We start from the raw sequence: 25,355 nt of genomic DNA, 5'->3' as shown, positions 1-25,355 counted from the left end.
AAATATTGAAAGAAAATTGTCTTTAAAAAAGAAAAATTAGAAAACATAAATTGGATATAATGGCGTGAATATTTTTAATGAAAATGTTGTAACAAAAAAAGAGCGTTTGAAACGTACACATTATTATTATTATTGCTATGATTATCTTTTGTCCTCAACAACTCCGTCTGCTGGAGGTTCCTCTCGTTCGCTTCGTTGCAGGCGTTGACGTAAATCGGTTCCTCGTCATTCTCTTTTTCATTATTCATCTTTACATCCTGATTCTCATCCTCCGAGACGAAGTTACAGTCCATCCCATCGTCCTTGCTCTCTGTCCTCGTAATGCCGACTACCTCGACTATTACATCGGAACCCTTGGTCGTCGTTTTCTGGCCCTTTGCCCTGTGAAGGATCATCCTCCTCGTTGTCGTTATCGCACCATCCTCTTCTATGTCCTCTTCGTTCTCGTCCGCGATCATCGTCGTCTCGTTCTCGCTGTCAGTCACTGTCGTCGGCGTATACCTGTTCGGACACTTGTTCAGGGTCGAACCAGGCGACACGTCCGTGCTCTCGCCCTCGCAGAAGCCCTCCGTGCTGAGCAACGAAGGGCTACCCTCCGTCGTCGTGGTGATGATGGACCCATGATCCGTGTTCTCGCTGCTGGTCAAACTGGCTTTGGAAATGTCGCTGCCGGCAAAACTGTGTGTCTTCTTCACGCTGTTGCGGTTCAGCTCGTCCAAAATATTGGACGATGCCGGGTTCAGTCGCGTGATTATCTCGCACTTGAGGCTCGCGATATCTTTGCCGATACCGCTCTCTTGCAGCGTCTCTTTCTGGAAATGATTAGCACGCGAGTTAGTGTTGAAGGGACTTGACCGACTTATTGGGTCTATAGAAAATATAAAGTATATAGGAGAACATTTTTACTCTCTTATTCTTTACATATTATTCTCTCTCATTATATTTTCCGTATTTTTCACTTGTTTCTAAATAAATCACTTATTGTGGACGAGGAATAATTGTACGCTAATTATGTATATTTTTTTTTCAAATTACTTGCAAATCGCCGAAGTTGTGCAGATTCTTTTCAACGTTGGCGTTGACTGTCCCGGCGGCTATCATCGTCCGATCATGTTTGCCTTTAATATAGTTCTTCGTGTACCGCCTAAGCATGGTAATCTCCAGCTGCTGATTTCTAATAACATTGTCCTTCTCGCGGAGCATCTGTCTGATCGACTTCTGCTCCTGCTTGAGTCGCGCCTCCAGATACAGCAGCGCCCGCAGTATCCTCGAGAGTTGCTGATCCCGTAGAATCTTTTCGGACTCGTGGCCGATCGTACGGTGATCCAGCTCCTTCACCAGATCCCGGCATTTCTTCGTGGCGGCCTTTAGAGCGTCCTGCGTGCGCGCCAGTTCCTGCTTGAGCGTCCGGACTTCGGTTTCCATCTTTAAAACACAAAAAAAGAACATTTCCCATAAGTACACGAGAAAATTTTCGCGCATTAAAAATCACTACAAGATTGAACCTTAATGGATATTCTTTGATCAATTTAAAGTCTCGATCATTTCTTCATAAAAATGTTAGATCTGTTAAATAATTTCTATTTTATAGAGAGATGAATTAAGTATTAAAAAAGAATTAATTTATATTAAACACTAATAAAATTAATTCTTTTTTTTTCAGAGATTTTTTCTTCTCTATGTCGCTCTCTCTCTCTCTCTCTCTCTCTCTCTCTCTCTCTCTCTCTCTCTCTCTCTCTCTCTCTCTCTCTCAAGATGAACGGCTTTGCGCAATGCGAATCACAACGAGATATTCATCATATGCATTGCAGACATGAAGAATGAATGCTGTCCGTGCAAAATCGATGAACAATGCCAGCTTCGACCTTGCTTCCCGTCAACGAAAGAGGAAGAGTCTCTCGACGAAGCTGACTCGAAGAAAGGATGACGTCCGCGTTCGTTCGTCCAGATGCAAAAGGGGGATCCGAGATCGGACCGACTCTAAAACCGGAAAGGACTTGACCTGGCCACGGAGAACCGGTAAATTGCGATTCGCGTTCGACGGTCGATCCATTGTTAGGTAAACACTTTTCAACTTGACGTTGACTGTCCAAGGGTAGGAGAAAAGTTTGCATTTCGGATCATGCACGATACAAAGCAAGTCCCATTGTTGCGCCAGCATCAGTTAATGTGATTCTTTGAGAAATTTGATCCGAGATGATTTAATCCAAGGATTTAGGATGAATTACAATTCGGAGGTGCTGACGCGAATACAGTCGAGAATTTTATAAAGTTGCAATATATATTCGATATTAATTCTTGAAATCTAGACCTCAATTTTTATTTTTTGTCTTCCCAGATAATTTATGATTTTAGATTTCAGTGAATTAACTTTTGATAAAAGAAAATTATAAAGCGATATTAGCATAGTAAAGATTTATATCTAATCAATAGGCTCTTAAATGTAAATCAATTTTAAAAGATATTTTCAAGAGAGTAAAAAAAATTTGTAATTTTAAAATTACTAAATTATATTTAGATCTTATTTTTGTCACGTTTTTTTTTTTCAAACTTTGTGTCCCTCGAAAGAGTATTCTCGAGAGAATTTACGGTTTCAATTTCCGCGAAACGCGCTTTTTAGAAAAGGAAATCGCGAAGCGGCACTTTCCGCTAGTCGCGATTTAATACAGCCGACGATCTAACGGCGATGCGGCTAAAGTGCAAGCCGCAATTACACGTGGTTTATTCGTGGCTCGATGCACCGTGTTGCGCGCGTGTGTGTCTTTCTCGCTTTACAGGGGGTTAGGGATACGATACATCGACTGGAACGACGGTAACGAGACGCATCTCCCCATCTCTCGCGAATATCTCCCTGCTATAGATAACTCGTTCGATGTTCATTCGTCCTTAAATCGATAAGTCGCAGCTGCATCTCATTAAATCGCGAGGTGCTAATCGCGTCGAGGAAGAAGCGAAGATCGTATCTTATCAATTAATAAAATTGCGGCCTCAGAAATAATTAATTTTTTCATGAAGAATTGTAACGTACTTCCTAAGTCGGATATATACATATGTATACTTGTTGGCAAATGAGTTCTTCGATTGCACGCATTTTTTTTCATGTCTCTTAGCTCTTTTAAACATGCATTATCTCTTCGTTAGGTTTTTGCATCCTATAATGTTTTAATTTTTTTTTACTGTATTTTGTAAAATTCTTATATTATCTAATATTTTTAAATATTTATCTATCTCTTTGCTGATATATTAGAAATTTAATCAAATACGCTATTGTACTAAAGAAATCTCTCTTTTTCTCGTTTATACAAAAATATAAAATAAATTGACAAACAAATAATGACAATTTTTAGACGACTAAATCGCTGTCTTCGATACTTTCGCTGATCCAAATATTGCGCCAATTCAAGCTCTGTATCGTTTCAGAGACCACGATCTATCTTTTTATAACTGTTCCTTCTCTCACACACATGTATGCTTATTTTTTTAACGAAACAAAGGCCTTTCTGAGAGTATAAATCTCAATATACCTACCGACCTATATACGCAATTTTTTTATCCGGAATCAATCTCTTAGCATGGCAGCCTTTCCTGTATCGCCAGCCTCGCATTCTTCACGCGGAGGCGAAACAATCGCGCGGGTCCGAAATGCCTGTGCTCGCTGAAGGAGAACGCTAACGGGAGGAACCTGCGCGAGGATCCTTCCGTGAAATTCTTAAGGAACGGACCCCGGCCGATTACAAGGTTACCGAGTCATCGGGACGGGAGTTTCTCAGGTTGTATTGGCGCTGACCATAAATTATACGCCCCTGGGCTCTAAGAGGGACGAACCAAGTGCGAGATTCGATGCTGCGGGACGATTTTTTTAAATATGTGCAAAGTAAAAGCGAATCAAACACATGGCGTGAATGAAAAGAATTATTTTTGCCATTTTTGAAATTGTATTCCAGAAAATTATGAATTTGGAAAAGTTACAGGCATAAATAAGTACAAGTAGCTTATTACATATTCTATCATGAATTTAAATAAGGGAGCCTAGAAGAAATTTTCAAATATATCAATATACAATACATATAGCATAAAAATGAAAATTTATATTAAATTTTAGTACTATTATCTGCAACTTATATTTTTATATTTTTAATCATTTTTTTCTCTCAATAAATGTTATTTTCTTGTGATTTAATCAAGTCTATTTTGGCGTACAAACAAAATCTTATATCGTAATGAAAAATGAATTACTTTTATTTCAAATTTAATGAAAGCCGGTTCCGTAACGCGGTAATTGATGCGTGATATCATAAAATTGAACAAGTTGTAATTACTCTCACATTTACTGCATATATAAATCGTAAATTTTGATTTATTTCTCCTCGATTCTGGAAATTTAATCTCAATATTTGTTTTATCGGCGTTTATTTCCAGAGGAAACGAGTAATAAAAATAATAATCAACAGTCATTATTCGGCATCGGTGAATAATCCCTCGCGACAACTCGACTGCGATAATGACCGTGAAAAGCTCACGCAAGAAGAACCTTGAAGAGACACGGTAGGCAGGAAGAGCGTGGATGGGACAGGAAGACAAGTGTGACACAACGACACGCGAGCGTCTCGTTTCGTCTCTGCTTGTAACCAGGTAGCCTTCCGCGCCTTGCCCTCCGGTTCTCTTATGCGGCCCTCTTGAACGCCCACGAAGAGTCGATTTTAATCGAAAATTCACGAGTCCACGGCGTGTCAGTTATAATACGCACCGAAAAAGTGTGCTGCGCGACTTTCTCCCGTGAGTTCCCCGAGCAACGGGTTTTTCGGTCCACACCGAGCACGGGTTGCCGGTGCACACCGATTGGAGGTCAAGCGAGTCGAGACAGATCGGGGCTCGGTACAGTTATCCCGCCTTTGTGCGTTCGCTGCTGGGATCGAGGCGAGGGATCTCGCGCTCGATCTCGGCCGCCGTTCTGTTCCGGATTCGCGCGTCGAGTGATAGCGGCGATATTAGATCGAAGAGGACGGATATAAAGGAAGAGAAGGAGTGGACGTTCGCTGGACTTGAAGAGATCCAACGCGATCTCTGGTTCCGGACAAGCGGTTCACCACTGACGTCACGCTCCGGTGTCGCGCGCGCGGTACCGATGAATGGAACGAGAGAGAGAGAGAGAGAGAGAGAGAGAGAGAGAGAGAGAGAGAGAGAGAGAGAGAGAGAAAGAGAATGCACTTTCTCTGGCACACGTTACATACAGATACTGCATTTGTTGCGCTCGTCGCAACAGCTGCAACGCACGCGCATTGTTTTGTTCGCGAACATATACCGGCACCATATGCAATTCCCTCCCGCTCGAGAGTTGACTGCGAAACGTACAAAGACACCAGCCAGGTGTCGTCCAACGATGGTCCCCATATCAAAGGAGACGGTGAACAAGCGAGATTCTTCGCGAATTCTCCGAATGAATTTAATTATCACATTTTCAAAAGATAAAGATTAAGCGCGTACATGGATCGATTCCATTTAAATCTCTTATCTTGAAAAGACTATAAACTATATATATATTTCTATTTCTGCTATTCACTCGAAGCAGGCATTTGCCTTGAAACCTTTACCTTCTCAAACTCCTCCTCTTCGCGCTATCTTGGGGACACTTGTAATGTACTTGGGTGAACTGGCGAAGAATTTTACATCGCTCTCGATGACGCATACGACCACAACGGCGTGGCCGAATTTCACCTGGTCGCGCGGCAGCATTCCGCGTGCTCCGGGCTCTTCTCTCGCGGGCCCCCTCGGGGCCCGGCGAGAACCCAACTAGTTTGCCGAGTGGTGGGACCGTTTCGCACGAGCGTGCGAAACACGCTCGGACGAATAAACGCGTACAGAGAGGAGAAGAATTTCCTGAGTTTCGGAGAATACTCGCGACGAGGGCGTTTCGGCGAACAGGACACCCGATGAGAGAGGAACCCGACGAAGCGCGACGAACACCTGGGACGTAGACGAGCTTAGGCCACGGACCGACTCCGACTGGTCGGCGAACACTCGGTGCTTCGCCACCGAGCCACCAGCGAACGACGGAGAAGGGAGAACTATTGCCACTCAGGCTCGGATTTTCACAAAGCCAGAGCTTGATTCTTCAACTCGTATATAACTCCGAATCCCTAACTAAAGCAGTAGATTTGCCGAGTAGACCGTGTTGGTTACAACATTGAGCTTATAATTAATTTCGTTTCTCTAGATAATAGTTTCTCTCTAAATGCTCTTTGCACCTTTGATGATATGTGACCTTGAAACACGACAAAAGTATGCAAAAGACTTTACGACAGTGTTATTATTGTATGTAGATTATAATAGAGACAAGAAGCTATATTCTGCTCCTACTTTTACATCGCAATAAAAAATTTAATTATTTTGCAAGCAAGTTCAGTAAAAGTAATTTGACAAAATCAAGACACGTAAGATATTATTAAATATATAAGATTAAATAACACAAATATATGAAATTGTATATGCATGTAGAAATTATTTGACATAAATCGTACAAATATTTCACGGAATATTTCGATTGTATTTCGCTGAGAATCGAGAAATTAAACGTTAATTGACAAATCCGATCCTGGACCAAGTTGGCAGGCGGGGAAAAGAGAGAAAGTAAGAAAAGCAGGTATGGAGCGAAGGAGAAAAAGAGATGCAAAGTCTGCCCCACGTAGCGCAAGTGTGCGTGTGTGTGTGTGTGTGTATTCGTCTTACGTGTCGGTCCATCGTCGTGCCCAGACGGAAACAGGTAGGACCACCGATGGGGACCGCCGTACGTAATGTAAACGTGAACGAAACGTGTCCCTTCTCGGATAAAACGCGAAACGCGAGCTTCGTGCTGGGCTCCGCTCAGCTGACTTCGATTTAACACTCCGTATCCTTTGTTCGAGAGGTATTCTTTATCCCGATCAATATATATATATATATATTATCTAAATTTTTATCTTATTAATATATCTTTCTCTCAGATCCTTCTGATAAAAAATGAACATTTCGCCGTATTTTTAAAACATTTACAGATATATATTTTTATTAAGGTCATTACGTCACTTTCTTCCAAATTGCTGAAGAATATTTTAGATAAAAGGATTGCGCTGATTGTTTCGAGACACTGTATGCGTATTTGCGGTTGTCACCCTCGCTCGCGACGACGCAAACTATCGTTGTCGTTGGAATGTTATCATAGCCGTTCTTGATCTTGCCTCGATAAATGCGAGATCGTGGCGCGGGAATGGCAATTGTTCTAGAAAACGAGATTCTACAGGTCGGCGCCTAGTCTTCCAGCTCCTAGATTGCGCAATCACCGACTTAATGACTGCCGCTTTGTCGAGACTCTTTCAGTTTCCCTCGCTCGCGGAAAACCACTTTCAAGAACCGCATTCGAATTGGCCTCTCTCGAATTTTTTCATTCTTACTTTTTCATCGCATCACGATTTTATTATTTCATCCGTTTTTCTGTGACTCTCGTTGCATCTAACATGGTGCAATTTTGGTTTCCCTCTTCGCATTCCGAGACTGGTACCCTCTCGAGAGATCTAGAGATTAATCGAATTAATCCCTTTCACCTCTCTCCCTTCTAGCGCCCTATCGATTTATTAACTCGGTTACCTTAGAAACTTGCGGTTATCAGTTTACAGCTGGTAGCTGAGCAACGGCAACATTGTTATCATCGCGGGTACTCAATACTCATCGTCTAGGTCCTAGGTAGCGAGTTAAAAGCTTATGAAAATGTAACATGTCTCTATGAACGATGTATTGAGAAAAATAAAATCGTGAACGCAAAATTTCTTCGCTCCAGTTCTTATAAAATTCGGAAATTTAATAAAAAAGAAAAAAAAACTGCATTTGTGCTTTAGCAATTCGTGTGTATTCAGATTGAAATCAACTCGGGTTTCCCGAGTTTCCGGAAATCCGACATTCATCGAGGTCGATGGTGAAGGCGATTGCAAATCTAATTCATGCTGACCTTAATTCTTCGTTTGCGACACGCAAAGAGATTATACATACTGACGTAAATCGCGGGGAAGTCGTTCACCGAATTGATGATAAATCCTTTTAAAAAAGTTTTAATAAAATTTATTTTTAAAATAAAAAATTTTTTTATTTAATTTAATCTTAATTTTTGAGGGAAAGCAAAACATTGTTGACATTTCTGAAGATTTTTCATAATTGAATGAAAAGTATAGAGGGTACCTTATATATATAGAATTTTAAAAAATTAAAAAAAATAAGATTCGAAGATCGATTGAAGAAAGAGTATGCATACCTATGTAGGGGAAATTAATGATAAAAATAAATCAATGTGTGATACCTGTGAAAAATTGATCTCACATTGATTTGGTTCGTGAGTCAAAATTAAAATCAAGCCGATGACGACGATGTCATCATCATTTGGCTCGCTGTCAACGATATCTAGTTCGCATGCGATAGAAACATCGCGCTGACAGTCCCTCTTCGTTCACGACTACTATAACAGCGATAACGATAACGGGACAAAGGTGAGCACCTGGATTTCGCGATCGATCCCGCCCGCACGTGTACTTTATCGTGACGAAGTTCACGATTGACTCATCTTCGCTATCGAGATCGCCCTACTTTTGGCGAGAAGAGTTGTCTAAAAATTTTTACCAACCAGGCACGATCGGTCACAAGAAAAAGGAGAAGTGCAACGAAAATATTTGCCAAAACATATTATTATACAAACATAATATTAAAAAAAAAATAAGAAGAAATAGATAAGTGATTAATAACAAATCGAAAGAAGAAAATACAATGCAGCGATGACGTAAATAAAAATAACAATTATAATTTAAAAATTTTAAAAATTATTCGTATAATATTTCACGTACATATATCGACCCAGTTGTAGAATGGAATGAAAGATCGTGAACGATATTACAAAGTTGTGATTTCGAGACGCCGCCACGATTTTCTTCCTAAAACCTGGTTTTTCATTCGAGAAGGAAAAAAACTGGGAAACTACTCATTATATAGCGATGTAACGCGCAAATTCCTACTGTTTTGCGATAAACGCAGGGAAAATTATCTAGGGAAACGAGTATTGTGTTATTGCCTACGTTAATAAATACTTGTGGAACAACCGCAAAATTCCGGTTTCACGTGAATACGAACGTCCTGTCGGACGACGATTACGTCACTCCTTATCACAGGTATCGCACACTGGCTTATTCTTATCGTCGGTTTTCCCTATATGTATGCGTAATCTTCCTGTAGTCGACCTTCGCACGCGAATCCTTTTTCTAATTTTTTTTTTAAATTCTTTATACACCCCCTATTTTTCGTTCATTCATGAAAAATCTTCAGAAATGTCAAGAATTTCGTTTTTCAGCAAAAAAAATCAATGTTAATTAAATGTAGAACTTTTTAAATTTATTTTTTAAATAATAAATTTTATTAAAACTTTAAAGGATGACAATTATAATTCTTACCGCGTCTTTCAACGACAGTTCGGTAATGATAAAAAATAATTGCGGTGAACGCAACGGGATTATCACTTTAGTCGATCTTACCGTTTTTCAGCGAATAACACGTCGATTCCGCGGAACTTTTGCACGATGTTTGATTACTTACTACGCTCATTAGTTCTCTCTCGTGGCAAATCGTAAACATAGTTTACGATGCAAGCATAATTAGAGATCTAGTCAAAGTATCAATACTCTGATTGTATTTAAAATAAACGGGATTAATATTAAAAGAAAACGTAAAATGCCTTCGACGTCAATTTTTTATCCTCGATATTACATTTAATTAGATTTTATTAACAATATTTTATTAAATAGATTTTCAATTTAATTGTGGTAACCGTGAATACTAGATAGCACTTACGTGTTCATAAAGAAAAGACTGAATAATTTTAAATAAATAAAAGAGTATCGATTAATAGAAGCTGAATTAAATACATAGGCTGAATTAAATTGAAAAAAGTTAATATGTATTAAATTAAATGTTAATTATATTAAATAACAAAATATATATATATATTGCGTTGCCGCATCTCGGGATGCGGGTGTGCGATCTGTATCTAAGGGTGCGTCATGTGCGAAAGAATTACTTCGCGGTGCGGGTACTTTTCTGTCGACTATATAAGACATGTCAACTTGTCGATTTTCTCATCTCTGCCCATTCCGCAGAAATTACGGTTACACAGTTGAAAAATTTGTGTTAAATTTAACAAATATCACCTGTCCCAAACGGTCCACAGAAATTTTTGTGTTAATTTAACATAATACGGATATGTTAAATGGTGACACGAATATTGTGTTAATATTTTAACATAAAATAAATGCAAACTTCAAATAAACTTAAAATAAATTTTGTGTAAAATTAATATAGTTTTAATGTAACAATTAACTAAAAAAATTGTTAATTTTACATTTGATCACCCCCACTTATATTATAAAGTAAAATTAACATTTTTTTCCTGTAAATTTTAACAGATAAATCTTGTCTTGTAATAATACGGAACATATTTATTGTGTAAAATTAAAAATAGATATACATTGTGTTATTTTTACACTTTTTTTTAGTTGTCTTAATAATTTAACATTTGAGTCCAATTAACATAACAGCAATATGTTAAATTAACACATGAATGTGTTAAATATTTAACACAAATTTTAACGGGGACCGTTTTTAACAAGAAAACACAAATTTTCCAACTGTGTACATGTAGAGAACATAATAGAAATTAACAGGACACAGGGATACTCTTTGCAAAAAATTAATTAAAAATTCTATCGGTTTCAATCAATATGCTTCTAATTAATATTAGCGCTTCGATGCAAAAAATGACGGAGAACCACTGGTTGCTCCGTATGCCTCTTACGGCCACGTAAAACAATGTCGCATGTGTATCGCGAATGACATATGGCAACCAGTTGCAGAAAGTATGAAAAAAAAAAAAAAAAAATGCGAAAAGATCGATATACTGCCGAGATAAGATATTAGCGTGTCACAGCTCGTCGATAAAATAAACGTGACAATTGCTTCTCTAAGACAAGCACGCATAAACTATAAAAAAAACGACGCGACAATATACTTTACGATCACGTGATGTGACTCACTGTACGCGTTTACATAATACAATAGAAGAGCCGAATAAAAAATAATCGTATTTTTCGTAAAAAGCTTTGGCTCGACATTTAAAATATTCGAGGGACACGGTGCGATATTTTTCAGGACAGACCAAAGCCACTTCCGGCGAACGGTTCTTGCATGGAAAACAATTCCGAGAATCGTGGTAAAGCAGTCGATGCGGTGCAAAAAAAATATGATAAAGTTGTCGCTATGTCAAGAATCGTTAACGATCGTATCGCTGTTATCTTATCGGGAATTTCTCCCGTTCTCTTTCTCTCTTTAAAGCCGACTACCGTGTACGTCAACAAAAGTGGAGCGCACATTTCGGATGCGCTTTATCGATTAATCGAGAAAAAAAATTCTTCGCATACTTTCGTAAAGTCTCCTCGCTCTTTCACGTCCGTTCTTCCGTTCATAATTTCCTCGGCGGAAATATTTGTCGAAAATAGCTGAAAGAGTAGCTGCCACTGCAAAGCTTCGATAAGAAGAACCAACTATTATAGTTATCGCAGAGAGCGCTATTTTCGTCCTAGCCGTGTCAATATCAAGGATTTATACGTCGCAGCGAGAGCGTTTAATGTCAAGCGACTAGGGCGCTAAGAAAGAAATCTCCTCGAGTCTTAATAATTCGCTTGGCGGACGTACGATTCAATTACGAAGCTGTCACGGATAAATCAAAGTTATATAGGACTTTCACCCCATATATCGGACATCGGAGAAAACTGGCCGGGCGCATTTTTTGTCGCGCGATATTGCACGCTCGATCGCCCGCATTCCGCTCTAATTGTCGCACGCACTTTTCTCTTATCGAGTCAGCATTATATCCGCGATCGTACTCGATAGGACGATAATAAACTCAATTTGAACGAATGCTACTGCTTTCGACTATGCGAGAAAAAAAAAACGGAGGAAAATTCGACTTGAGAAACATAAAGCTATCCGCGTGTATTTCATTTTCGTTTAGAAAAATATACACACAGTTGAAAAATTTGTGTTAAATTTAACAAATATCACCTGTCCCAAACGGTCCACAGAAATTTTTGTGTTAATTTAACATAATACGGATATGTTAAATGGTGACACGAATATTGTGTTAATATTTTAACATAAAATAAATGCAAACTTCAAATAAACTTAAAATAAATTTTGTGTAAAATTAACATAATTTTAATGTAAAAATTAACTAAAAAAATTGTTAATTTTACATTTTATCACCCCCACTTATATTATAAAGTAAAATTAACATTTTTTTTCTGTAAATTTTAACAGATAAATCTTGTCACTAATAATACGGAACATATTTGTGTAAAATTAAAAATAGATATACACTGTGTTATTTTTACACTTTTTTTTAGTTGTTTTAATAATTTAACATTTGAGTCCAATTAACATAACAGCAATATGTTAAATTAACACATGAATGTGTTAAATATTTAACACAAAAATTTTAACGGGGACCGTTTTTAACAAGAAAACACAAATTTTCAAACTGTGCATCAACTTGTAGGAAAATTTATAGGAAAGTTATAAGAAATAATAATAAAAAAATATATAATAAATAAATAAATAAAATATTTTTGATGTATACCTTCGTATTTCATTGAGATCGCTCTAATAAATAATTGGCGCGGATACTTCTGTGCGGCCTTCATCCTTTGATCATTCACAGCCGGCTTCTTGCTCTCGTAATCATCTTGATCGCGATAGAGATAGCACGCGAGATTCGCGACACGGATAACAAACACGCGGCAGGGACACCGATATTATGTTTGAAAAGTGAGCACACATGTCCAATGTGTAATGGGCCCCGCAGGGGTATGTCTGAGTCCCCCATCATTCCCCTCTTGTTCTCAACACCTTCTTGTTCACGGCAAGCACCGCACCTTCCGCCGCACAATCGACTCGTTTTGGTATATATAGCTTTTTCCATTACACGTGTTATTATACGATTATACTTTATACTGTTACAGGTGAGCTTGCCTATTTACACCCGCAGCACGCAAAAAAATCCTATCATATTAAATATAATATAAGAATAATATATTTATATATAATTATTATATTTAGCAAAATTTACGATATTCGTCTCTTGATTTGTGACCAGTCTTTATAGCTCTAAAGATCCTAATTATTCCTGAAGAAAATCGAATTGAATGATGTATAAGGTATCATTATTGTATATTTTTGACTAATATTTTTTACGCACACATATTTTATGCAGGCTTAAATGTCCACTTGAATGAATATCGATCCAACTTAAAGAATCTACTAATCGATTTCGCCGACGAACTCGGCGAAAACATATGAATAGACTCGCTACGTGTATTGACGAGACGCAATTAAGCCAATAACGGTAGCCGAGAAGAAGCACTGGTTCCAATCTGCGATGAAAAGTTAAACAACGTCTTAGTCATTGTTCCATTACCTATTCTTTTTCTCCTTTTTCTCCCTCTTCTTCCCCTCGTCGTTCCTTTCTTTTCTTTACGAGTTTTGCCACGTAACAGCTTCGCGAACATTATTACGATCATGCATGCGTACATTACTATCATTCATGGCAGCACCAGGCTTCCCGGTGTGCCTCCTGTCATAAAGGTACTTCTTTTTCAAGCTCTAGAAACGCGTTTCATTTCGAAGCGAAATGCGAGCCGCGATGACTAAAGAGAAAATATATAATGAACGACGAATCTAATGTAGGTATCTTAATCGCGCAAAATATAAAAGTACAATAAAATGTATGAGGGTTTCTGTACCCTAGAAATAGACGCAAAGAGATTAAACTCCGAGATTTTTAATTGCTACAATTAAAAGAGAGAATTTAGCGTTTCCCTCTGTATTTTAATTCTTCTCTCGATATAATAAAATATGAAATTAATTCTAAAAGTGCGAGATTCTCGTATTAACGGTTTTTAATTATAAAATTTATCGTTGAAATATCCATTTGAACCTGCTCTCTCGTGCGCAAAGCCTTGCCATTCGAGACTGGAGCGCAGATAATCCTGGCGGATGATTAAATATTTTTTTAGAATACATTAAAGTCTGCAATTCTCTCTCTCTCTCTCTCGAGAGAGAGAGCTGAATCTGCGATAACTCGCGCTTCTTTCTCTCCACGCAAAGTACCGCAAGGTCTTCCTGATTGTAGGCAGCGAGACAATGGACAGATATTATGCGAGAGGGAAGATGTGCGAGAAAGAGCATCTCGGGAAGTAAAGACTTGGTCCAACCGTTGCAGCCTCCGGCTGTCCATTAGATCGAACGTGTGCGATAGCTCGACTACGATTGTTGCCATCAAAAAATGCGCAGCATTCGCGGGGGTGGATGATCGTGCATATTGCAATCGATCCTCGCGATTCAGAGATATTGACGAGAGAACCGAGACGTTGAAGAGACGGCGGAGATATACGAGATTCATTATAAAACGATAGAGAGTGTGAGATAACTATGCATGATCCGCTGAAAATGTACAATATGGCTCAACCGAGAACTTGACATGAATAAGATTCCACGTGTCACGCGAAATGTATATAGAGACTCTTGTAACAATAGATCTTAATTTTATCGATGAAATATCAGTGACAAATTTGAAAAAGCCAATCTCTCTCCTCTATATAATATATAATACAATATAATATTTAATTTTATATAAAATGGTTTATAATAATTTTTTTAATTATAAAATATAGAGACACTATACTATCTTGATTTTTCTTTTAATTATAGCCATCGAAAATTTTCGACTGTTCAACTTTTGTTATCTATTTTAATGTACTCGGTGTCATTTTCCGCTTGGTAGCCAAAATAAACGCTCGGGGAGCAATTTTCTTTTCGCGCAATTATATACATATCGAATCGAAAGTGCAGAAACGTCGTCATTATATTTCTCGGATGATTGTGACATGGGGGGAAAAATTCTTAAAAAATATACATTTCTCGCGCAGCGATTAAACGTCATCGATACACCTGATTCAGACTCGTCCCGGATAAACTCTCAGCTGCTCGGCTCAAATATAATTCTCACTTAACACACATACGTTTGCTTTCTTCGCGCGAGAAAATGATCGGCCTTGAACTCTTTCTCTCTCGCAACCTTGACGGCAGGTCCCATCGATCATCAACACGCAGTGCGCAAGCCCCGACAAATTACTTAATTGATATCCAGCCGATTCGAGACGGTCAAGTCTCAGCTTTGCGGGCCCCGCATTAAAGCGAATTTGCACGCTTCAACCCTCGGATCCGCGAATCATCCGTGACGGAAGAAAAACGAATCGGATAAAATACTCGGGGCAAAAAGAAGATCCGATAAAATTCTCCCGAGCCGGGAGAAAATCAACCGCGCAATCTGGTCCGAGAAATCTGTCATTAAAATTTTGATCCAGCGACGCGCGGTAGAACATATATGAGCCAAGAGAGTGGTTTATAATTATGTCGTTATATATATACATAGACTGGTGTTGTGTGTAGATAATAGTAGTATTCAAACACACTAGGGTGGAGTTTGAGTAATTTTGCTTTTGCGATTTTTTTAGAGACTACATCGCGAGTGGTTCATACCCTCCCTTTTCCCTCCTGACAACAATTCTCTCTCTCACTCTCTCCTCCACATTCTCGTTTACAATATTTATTCGGGTGTGTGAAGTTGGCACCCCTATGTTATGCTATCATAGTTCTGTTAAGAGTTCCGAGTTATTTAGAACCATAGGAAGAGTTGTTGATAATTTTTAGAAATAGTTCCGATCATTACGATAACGAAAATCAGTTTTAAAAAATAGGGGTGCCAACTTCACATTTTTTTACACATCGAGTTCCAATATAGTTTTGAGCAGAGTTTTATAAGGTTCTTTTAAATAGTTATATAGTTCCTGATTTTTTTAAGAAAGAATTTTGCAATTTTTAGATAAAAAAACGTACCTTTAATATCGAAGATATTTCTAAAATATTCTAAAAATTGCAAAACTATTTCAAAAGATAATCAGGAACCATGTAACTATTAAACAATTTAAATTTACTCACCTCGCGGTTGCTCCTTTGTTGCCCGATGCCTCCCCGCGGGCCTCCTCCTCGTACAAGTTTCGAAACACTTGCACTCGCGTTATTTTTTTTCGTTCGCGACGCGCGGCGACGCCCGGGTTTTAGCTATCACAATCTTTGACGCGTTTCGGTAAAACGCGAGACTCGCGAGAGTTTATTCGCGCGCGAATAAAAGCGAAACTCCATTTTCGCGTCGCCGCTTTTTTCAAGACCCACTTTTCGCAGGGGCTTATCGAACGAAGATGATCAAGAGAGCGACTTGGCCGCGACGCACTCAAGTCGCCGAAGGACGCAAGCGAGACGAATATTGAACGAGATTCACGGCCGACGAGATCAATCTCGCGCGTGCGACGCGATCGGATTTATACGATAATTAATCACCAAAGACGCTAATTAATACACTCGTCCTTCCGCGGACCGGCAAGAAGCGCGCGACCATTGATCACAAACAACCGAAGAAGAGCACTGGAGGTGGAGCTAGACTGGCACTGCCAGTTTCGGAACGCGCAGCGACACGCGCGCCACGTCGTAGTGGTGGGGGTATGTAGAGGTTGCGACGTGGGAGCTCGGCGAATCACGTCGCGACTACATATCCCCACCACTACGACCTGGTAGGGGCATGTAGTCGCGACGTGATTCGCTCAACCTCGCACGTACGTTGCGTCGCGAGCCCTACAATGCCCCACCACTACGACTTGTCGCGACGTGTCGTTGGTCGTTGCGCGTTCCGAACCTGGCAGTGCCAGTCTAGCTCCACCTCCAGTGCTCTTCTTCGGTTGTTTGTGATCAATGGTCGCGCGCTTCTTGCCGGTCCGCGAAAGGACGAGTGTATTAATTAGCGTCTTTGGCGGTTAATTATCGTATAAATCCGATCGCGATCGCACACGTTAAATTGATCTCGTCGATCGTGAATCGCGCTCAATGTTCGTCTCGCTGCATCCTTCGGTGACTTCAGTGCGTCGCGGCCAAGTCGCTCTCTTGATCATCTTCGTTCGATAAGCCCCTGCGAAAAGTGGGTCTTGGAAAAAGCGGCGACGCGAAAATGGAGCTTCGCTTTTATTCGCGCGCGAATAAGCTCTCGCGAGTCTCGCGTTTTACCGAAACGCGTCGCAGATTGTGATTAAAACCCGGGCGTCGCCGCGCGTCGCGAACGAAAAAAAGTAACGCGAGTGCAAGTATTTCGATTTAAATTGTTTAATAGTTATATACAATAGTTCCTGATTATATTTTGAAAGAGTTTTGCAATTTTTATAGAGATAAAAAAACATACTTTCAATATCGAAGATATTTCTAAAATATATCTTATATATATAGGTACGTTTTTTTATCTAAAAATTGCAGAACTCTTTAAAAAAAAAATCAGGAACTACATAACTATTTAAAAGAACCTTAAAACTCTGCTCAAAACTATTGGAACTCGATGTGTAAAAAAATGTGAAGTTGCGGCACCCCTATTTTTTTAAACTGATTTTCGTTATCGTAATGACGGGAACTATTTCTAAAAATTATCAAGAACTCTTCCTATGGTTCTAAATAACTCAGAACTCTTAAGAGAACTATGATAGCATAACATAGGGGTGCCAACTTCACACACCCTATTTATTCTTGTCGCAGATTCGCTTTCACTCTCGGTTTTGTTCTTCCGGAGCTCTTCATGGAGCTCGAACAAAAAATGCATCTCTCATCCAACGCGTTCACGTGTCGAGGGACATGAATCGTCAAGCTCGAACCGTGTAAATTTGCTTTTACGCGCCTTTCCACTCGGCTATCACCCTTGCTTTTGTATCGCTCTTTCTCGACGCTCGATTAATTCTCTCTTTCTCTCTGTTTTATATATATATATTTTTTTTTCATGTCGAAGTATATTATTGTAATTTTCCGCAATCGGATCAACCAAACCGGATAATTCATTTTTCTTCGGTGATTTGCGATTTTAATTGTCGTCACGCAAGATTGCGCCCTCGCGCAAGGATGATTCAAAAAGAACTATGGCGTGGTAATTAATTTCATTATTAATTAATTTTAAACTTCCTCACATATATTTCCAATCACGCGCATAATTTTTTATCAGGTTACGAGATATTATATTACACAATATTTTCTCTTAATTATAGCAATCTTATATAAGAGATTGATTCATCTATGAAAAATTCCTTAATCTATAATGAAAATAGAATCAAAATAGAATCCGATCGACGAAGTAATTCAGATTTTTCTCTCGACAAGTAGAGACTGCGAGGAATGAGAGAGGGTTGAATTGAAATTATTTGTAATTTTAATCTAATATAATCAAAATAGAATATCAAAATAGAATCCGATTGACGAAGTAGCTCAGATTTTTCTCTGGACAAGCAGAGACTGCGAGGAATGAGAGAGGGTTGACTTGAAATTATTTGTATTCATCCCTCGCGGGGATGAGGGTTTCATCCATGCGTCGGGACATGCGCGCGTTTATATCACGCAGCCGCGTACTAGCTTCGGAGGGAGAGATCAACGGCATCGCATGAGGCGAGGCGAAGAGACACACGACGCGGCGGTCACGGGCGCGCGACACGTCTGGTGTAGACGTAATGCCACGCGTGTATCCGGAGAGCAGAATCCGACAGAATGCACGTGGCACGTGCGCCGAGAATCTCTCGCGCCATGCGCGGCTCGTTGTTCGTTGCTCGTTGCACAAGAAGCGAGCGGACTCCAAGACGGTCGGGTCATGTCTCTCTGTTGAGCTACCGAAGAGAGTCCGATAGAACGCTAGGTTAATTATCAAATATGAAATATGATGAAATAATTAAGTATAAAATAAAAGAAATATAATTGAACGCCCCTGTCCTTGAATTTATAAAATATATAACAAGTTTCTTATCTCTTTGATGTATTCGATAGTTTTCTCTATCGTTGTATTAATATACGTACACAGATGGTTCATCGATAAGAGAAATATTGGTCCCTTGACCTAAATTTCAAACTCTATTTTCATATGTAAACGATAAGATATTCTATTTCTATTTTGTATAGAATTTGTACAAATATAAGAATATTTTCAGATAGAGACTGACTTACATTAATATCGAATCATTTAATCTTTTTGATTAAATTGGATCTATTGATCAATTATCTAGAGAAGCATACATCGAATTGTACGTGTTTCACTATGACATTATGATTAATGATGAAATAAATATATAAATACTCTTTTTATCGAAAGATAGAAATCTGAATGTGATTGGCGTCATATACAGGGTGTCCGGTAATAGTCGCATCAACCGTCGTGTGCAGGTAGAGCTAGTTAAACCGAGTAGAAAAGTCCTCTACCATTTTGCGATATTCTCAATAATAAGAGAGATATTAATTAATAAAGATCGGCCAATTCGCGTAACGACGGCGAGAAGAGACAGCCCAGTTTTATGTCGTTACTAAGCATGCGGCGAAAAGAAACAGTATAATGTTACACGGTTGCTAAGCGCGCGATGAAGCGGGGAGGAGCGCTTTACAAAAGACAGTAACTCCATACGAGTAGCGCTAACTCTGGACCTCCGAGTGGGCTGTCTCTTCTCGCCGCACGCTTATCATCGCGCGAATTGGCTGATTTTCTTTAATTTATTTCTCTCTTATTATTGAGAATATCGCAAAATGCTAGAGGACTTTTCTACTCGGTTTAACTAGCTCTACCTGCACACGACGGTTGATGCGACTATTACCGGACACCCTGTATATGTATATGATAAAATCTGTAATATAAAAACTTTGATCTTTTTATCACGTCCCTTATTAGCTTCTTTAAAGCAAAGAGAGAGAGAGAGAGAGAGAGAAAAAAGAACTTTTCATTTATTTACAACATTTATATTACTTGCAACATTTTATAAAACTAATTTTCACAATGCCTTCTAAAATTACATCTTAGGATGCTAATTAACGACATCTCAATTCTCTTTGGATATCAAGTGCTGATTATACATATATGAGAAATGTAGCCGATCCTTCCTTTCATCCTCCGCGCGATGAGGATAGCGTCGTGCACTTGTCGTTTTAGTTCTCTGCCATTTGAAATTCCAATGTCGACAGTCATCTCTTATACACGCTGTTCATATCTAATTTTATAGCTGCGTTCGCGGAAAACGCAAGATTGGACAAAGGGACAACCTCGCGCAATCGCGGGTGAAAGAACCGTTCGCCTCTCGCATACAATTGTTCATAGTTGCATAACTCATCGGATGTCTTTATTCAACCCTTATTGAACCTTCTCCCCCTTCTGGGTCGAAAAGCCATACACGATATAACTACGATATAACAGAGAAAACGAACGTTTCATTTCGCTGCATATCTCGTTTATCGGGCTTTAAAAATAAAAAAGGAAAGACGAAAAAAAAAACAGTTATCGTTTTCGGTAGAGAAAAAAACTTTCCTCCCGAGCGAGATTAATTAAATCGAGATAACCATCACGTATCGCGGCCAATGAAAACAAACTTACTCTCGACACCGTCACTTGATTACGCTTCTAATTACGGAACGCAGCCTTGTGTTAATTAGCCGTAGGAATTTTTGCGATTTTATCTGTTGTGGGGAGAAATCTCTAATTCTCCATTAATTAAGTCGAATTCGTTTTCATTAATCGAATTGAAATGAGTCGATGCGCTTCCGAAAAATAGTTTGCGAAATCTTCCGCGCACGATGATGATAATGATCGTCTATACTAATCGCGAGCAATTACGACCGTTCGCTTTCCGCGGGTCACTTTTGATTTCGTTTCGCGCGCATAATTATCATTCATCATCTCGGTCAGCCTCTCGCCGGGCGAGAGAAACCCGGAACGGGATACTCGAAGAGATGCGTTTCGGCGCGACGCATAAATCGGCGCATAAATCTTGATAAGCGTAAAACGCGAGAAGCTCTAACGGTATATATGTGCGCACGAATGATTAGCACACTAACCAACATCGAGAAGGCAAGACGGAGATTCTCTCGACTGCGTTTATCGATCGTTATATGTATGCATGTACAGAGGCAAGCGCATTCTTGAAGAAAATTATGCACGTGCGAGTCGGTATGCACAGATGGGATAATTATAAATTTAATAAAGGAGAGGGATACTTTTACTCGTTCGGGGTTGTGTGAGTCACATCCGATATCTCTTCCAATCTTGTTGTAAAATTGAGATTAATATTGCAATTAGAATAACAAGCGATAATTAATTAAATATACTTTTTTTTTTAATTAGTATGTACAAATAAATAAATGAGTCTTTCTTTGTGCAAAGTTTTGATATTTTTATGATAATTTTCTCTTTTATAATTCAAGAATTATTCGCGCATCAAGAAGATGTGTTTTGCATAAACGATATAAATAAAAAGTAAATCATAATAATAATCGTTAATATGGTCAATGATCATTTTTTATTGAGGAGGAAAACGTGAAAATTAGAACACGTTTCCGCGGAAAATTTTGCGGTCCAGATACTCAACAGCATCCAGTATAAATCTTGTTCAGCGAGCTGCGAAATTGCAGGAGTCGCCTGTATGTTTGCGATATAAATCACTCGATTTCTCTTTACTCCATTAGTTGTCACATGTTCTAGATCCTGTCTTTCAGCTATCAAAATAAAATCGAACCGCGGAAAAGCGCCTATCTCTCAGCAATCTCGGCTGAAAATCTATAATAAATAGATGTATAATAAATTTGTGAATCAAGAGAGAGAGAGAGAAAAATTATTGCCGCTTTTAAATTTATTAGACCGTAACTCTGTATCTAAAAAATCTGCTGTCGTAAAACTGCATATTTTTTACATATTTACTATAATTATACACATCTCCACATTTATACCCATATTATCTTTAAATACGGTTAATGAGGCAAATATAATTTACTATTAATAGCAAAATCTCGTACATGTTTAGATCTTTTAATATATATCTCTCTTGATTAAAGTTGTTGATTTTTATCCTTTTTCTCTACTCGCGCATCTGTCTACTTCTAGAAGTCTGATTTCCGAGAGATCCTGGCTCAAAGAGATGTAAAAAAAAAAATGTCTGTTTCACGCGCGGCGGCTCTCTATACGGCTGCGCTCATTATCGTTATCAGGCTGCGCGAGGAGAAGGTGACACGACGCGAGGCAACGCGACGTCGCGTCGCGTCGCGTCGACCGCGTGCGTGGAGCGCGTATGCGCGTCCGCGTTACGCGATTTGCGCAAACGTCTTGATCGCGGCTCTATCAGGCGAGCATGGAAGCGGTAGAAGCAAACGACGAGACGCGATCTCGCGCTGCTGCCGCCCGCACATACACACGTATAGAATGCGGCATGTATATGTATACGTGTGTGCGTACGCGTGCATAGCCGACACGCGCGGGTGCGCGCACCGCGTATTCGCGCGTCGCCCTTGGCGACTTCTCGCACCGAGAGAGAGAGAGAAAGAGAGAGAGATATTGCAACGCGATGCGGGATGCGGTTTCCCCGCTCGTTGCACTCGTGATCGATACGAGGGGCCGTGACTTTCCTCGACCGAAAGCCTATTTTTTTCCATCTCTGATTACACGTTATTATAAATTAGTTTTCGTTTATTTAGTTTCTCGTTTTATGATATACGCGAGATATGGATAATAATGCACATAATAATTGTATAAGATTTTATATAATGTTGTCCTTACATAATTCCATTTGCTGCGAAGTGATGGACCGAATAAAAGAGTTTGATCAAAATATTGCGATATGTGTGTAATATAAAAAATCCTATATTCAGATACATATATATTTGCATAATAAATTATTTAATACGTTGATTGTGTACGATATGCGTAATATTAAGACACTTAAATTAATCAAGTTCAGTTTCCCTCTATAAGAAGTTTCTTATTTAACAATAAGTTAAATAGTATATATACACGTAATCTATGAAAAACAAAAAAAAAATTAGAATTAAAATATTTTTAATTGGTCTGGAAATAATTTAGTATTTAATTGACAATTAACGTGTTAAGAGTAATAAAAGTTGCTTATGAATGACACATTTGCAAAATAAAATATTTCAATAAACATATGTGCGTTATATGAACCGAGAATATATTCGGATGCATTATATACGTGTATATAATTTTTGAATTATTAAATAATATTGTAATTTTTTTTTGATACGCGGTATTTCTTTTTATAAATAATATCTCAAGTTTTACGTCTCGAAATATAAAAATATCTCGATGAATCTTCTTTTTCTTCGCGGCTCGTCTAAAATAAATGTCGCGCTTGCTCGCAAGACGAGTAAGCGTAACGAAATCTCGCTTTTTGCGCGAGAGGAGACACTTTGTACGACACAATGCGGACTGTAAAATGCGCAACGGTAAAAGAATCTCCGAAACGGCCCTGAACTCGATACACGAACGGTGCGCTGAACGAACGATTTCGTTCGTTGTCATTTTAAAGCCATTACCGCCGCGTTAAAGTTGTTGCGTTAAAGCGTTGCGCAAATAGCGCGCGGCGATAAATTAATGCCATCAGGAACGTAGGAATTTTCGAGCTTTCCCGCGCGTCGCGCATTTTGCAAAAAACCTGTTGCGCGCATGCTACCCTGTTACGCGTGTAACAATGTACCAACAATTGTAACTCCCCCACGGGCGGACGAGTCCGTCCTTCGTGCGTGTGCGTGCCAAGTTGAAAATAGCGTTAAACAATCGTACAAGATGTGCGATGTAACGTGAATGCAAAAGGGATATGCGAAAGAAATATTTCTCTTGCGCTTAAACAAATTTTTATACTTGTTGCATTAGTTAATATTGCCAAAGGAATAAATGAAAAACTCATTCGCATATTATATATATATACGAATAAAATAATGTAAGAAAATTTACAATATTGTGCATATATAAAGTATTGTGATATGGATATAGTCTTGCAATCGTAGTCTTATAATTTCTCGGATAATATACTTTGTCGTTAGAGGATTAAAATTAAATCGCATTAAATGACATTGCAAATTGAATCACTGTTTATCTTGCACGTATCAATGCATAAAGTATATGTTGACTGACAGATAGACTTGAGCAATATCGGTTGACTTGGGCTTTGCGAAATATACACGACATTTGCCGCAACTGACCGCCGATATAACAAACAAACAAGTTAAAAGTGAGTAAGAGTGGAGAACTTGTTAAAAATAAATGATATGAAATTAAAAATTAATAAAATTAAAAATTTAATAAAGAAAAAGATATAAAGAGCGATAAATTGGCAGAATAAAAGGAACGATTTTAAGAAGATTAATACACAGAGCGATACAAATAGAGAAATGAAAGTTATAAACAACATTATAAATAACAAAATTTTAATAAACTGTATAATAGCGACTATCGGGAGATCTGTATCGTTCTTTCTTCAACTACGTGCTTCCCTGATGATTCCTCTTCAGGGCTGATACCTACGCACGCCCACGCATCTCGAAACGAGGATACAGGTAATTCCGGACAGGTAATTCCTCGCGGCTCCCTCGCTTGCTTTTCCACCCTCTTGCAACAACAAATCGCGTGCACAAAGAGTCCTCGCCTACGCTTGCATGTTCGGTTATACATATATCTTGTTTATGAGAGCAAGGCATGCTGGGGTTTTTCCTAACTCAACGTGTGCACAAACGAGGGACACGGTCCTCGTGGAAAATAGAATTCCGATCAAAATTCGCGCGACATTCTGCGTCTTATTAAGGCGATGATAATTCGAATTTTCTTTTCGAATTTTATGTAATTATTTTATTAAATTATTATTTTTAGTTTTGTGCGCGTAGAAAAGAAAATGAAAAGATGCTGCTGCGTCTTAAAAGTCTTAGAGAGATGTTCCCTTGATATATATACGCGTATATCGCCTAGATATTCGCATCGTAAAGGAGTACTAATCTATTGTTCGCGAACGAGACGCGAAAGAAAATTGGAGCGATCGAACGATCGGTATACGAGGGTGGTCCGATAAGTACTTAGCCTCACCGCCCGATGGTGCCAGTATCACAAGAGAGATTTACTATCGTGTAGTACATTCTCATAGACGGCTACTGTCAAAATTTCAACCGAATCGGACTCGTAGTTTTGTTTTGACCGCGTGTGGGAGCGAGCGTGTCCACGGATTTTAGAAAAATGGAAAAAGAGCAATATCGGTCGGTGATTCGATTCTTGTTTTTGGAAGGGAAATCGCGCAGCGAAATCAAAGAGCGCTTATATAAGCGCTCTTTAGTACTCTGCGTTGATACCACTGCTT

General features: G+C 38.9%; 1 protein-coding gene across 8 annotated transcripts in view; it reads right to left on the bottom strand.

Moving 5' to 3' along the window:
* LOC145940476 (uncharacterized) overlaps positions 1-25,355 on the bottom strand; it is a 38,219-nt gene that overhangs the window by 2,136 nt on the left and 10,728 nt on the right. For 6 of the 8 annotated variants that reach the window (XM_083045680.1, XM_083045673.1, XM_083045672.1 and 3 more), the window contains 2 exons: positions 1,036-1,425; positions 118-812 (listed from right to left, as the gene is read on the bottom strand). In XM_083045680.1, coding sequence (XP_082901806.1) covers positions 118-812; positions 1,036-1,425 — 1,085 coding nt within the window. Of the gene's footprint in view, positions 1-117; positions 813-1,035; positions 1,426-5,591; positions 6,287-6,726; positions 6,754-25,355 lie in introns of those variants that run through there. The other 2 variants (XM_083045676.1, XM_083045677.1) reach the window with 2 other exon arrangements.

The sequence above is a fragment of the Prenolepis imparis genome, unplaced genomic scaffold (assembly GCF_030444845.1).
Source record: "Prenolepis imparis isolate NDT839.2.m4 unplaced genomic scaffold, iyPreImpa1.0 SCAF_9, whole genome shotgun sequence".
NCBI lineage: Eukaryota > Metazoa > Arthropoda > Insecta > Hymenoptera > Formicidae > Prenolepis > Prenolepis imparis.
This window is presented reverse-complemented; position numbering and strand designations above follow the sequence as displayed.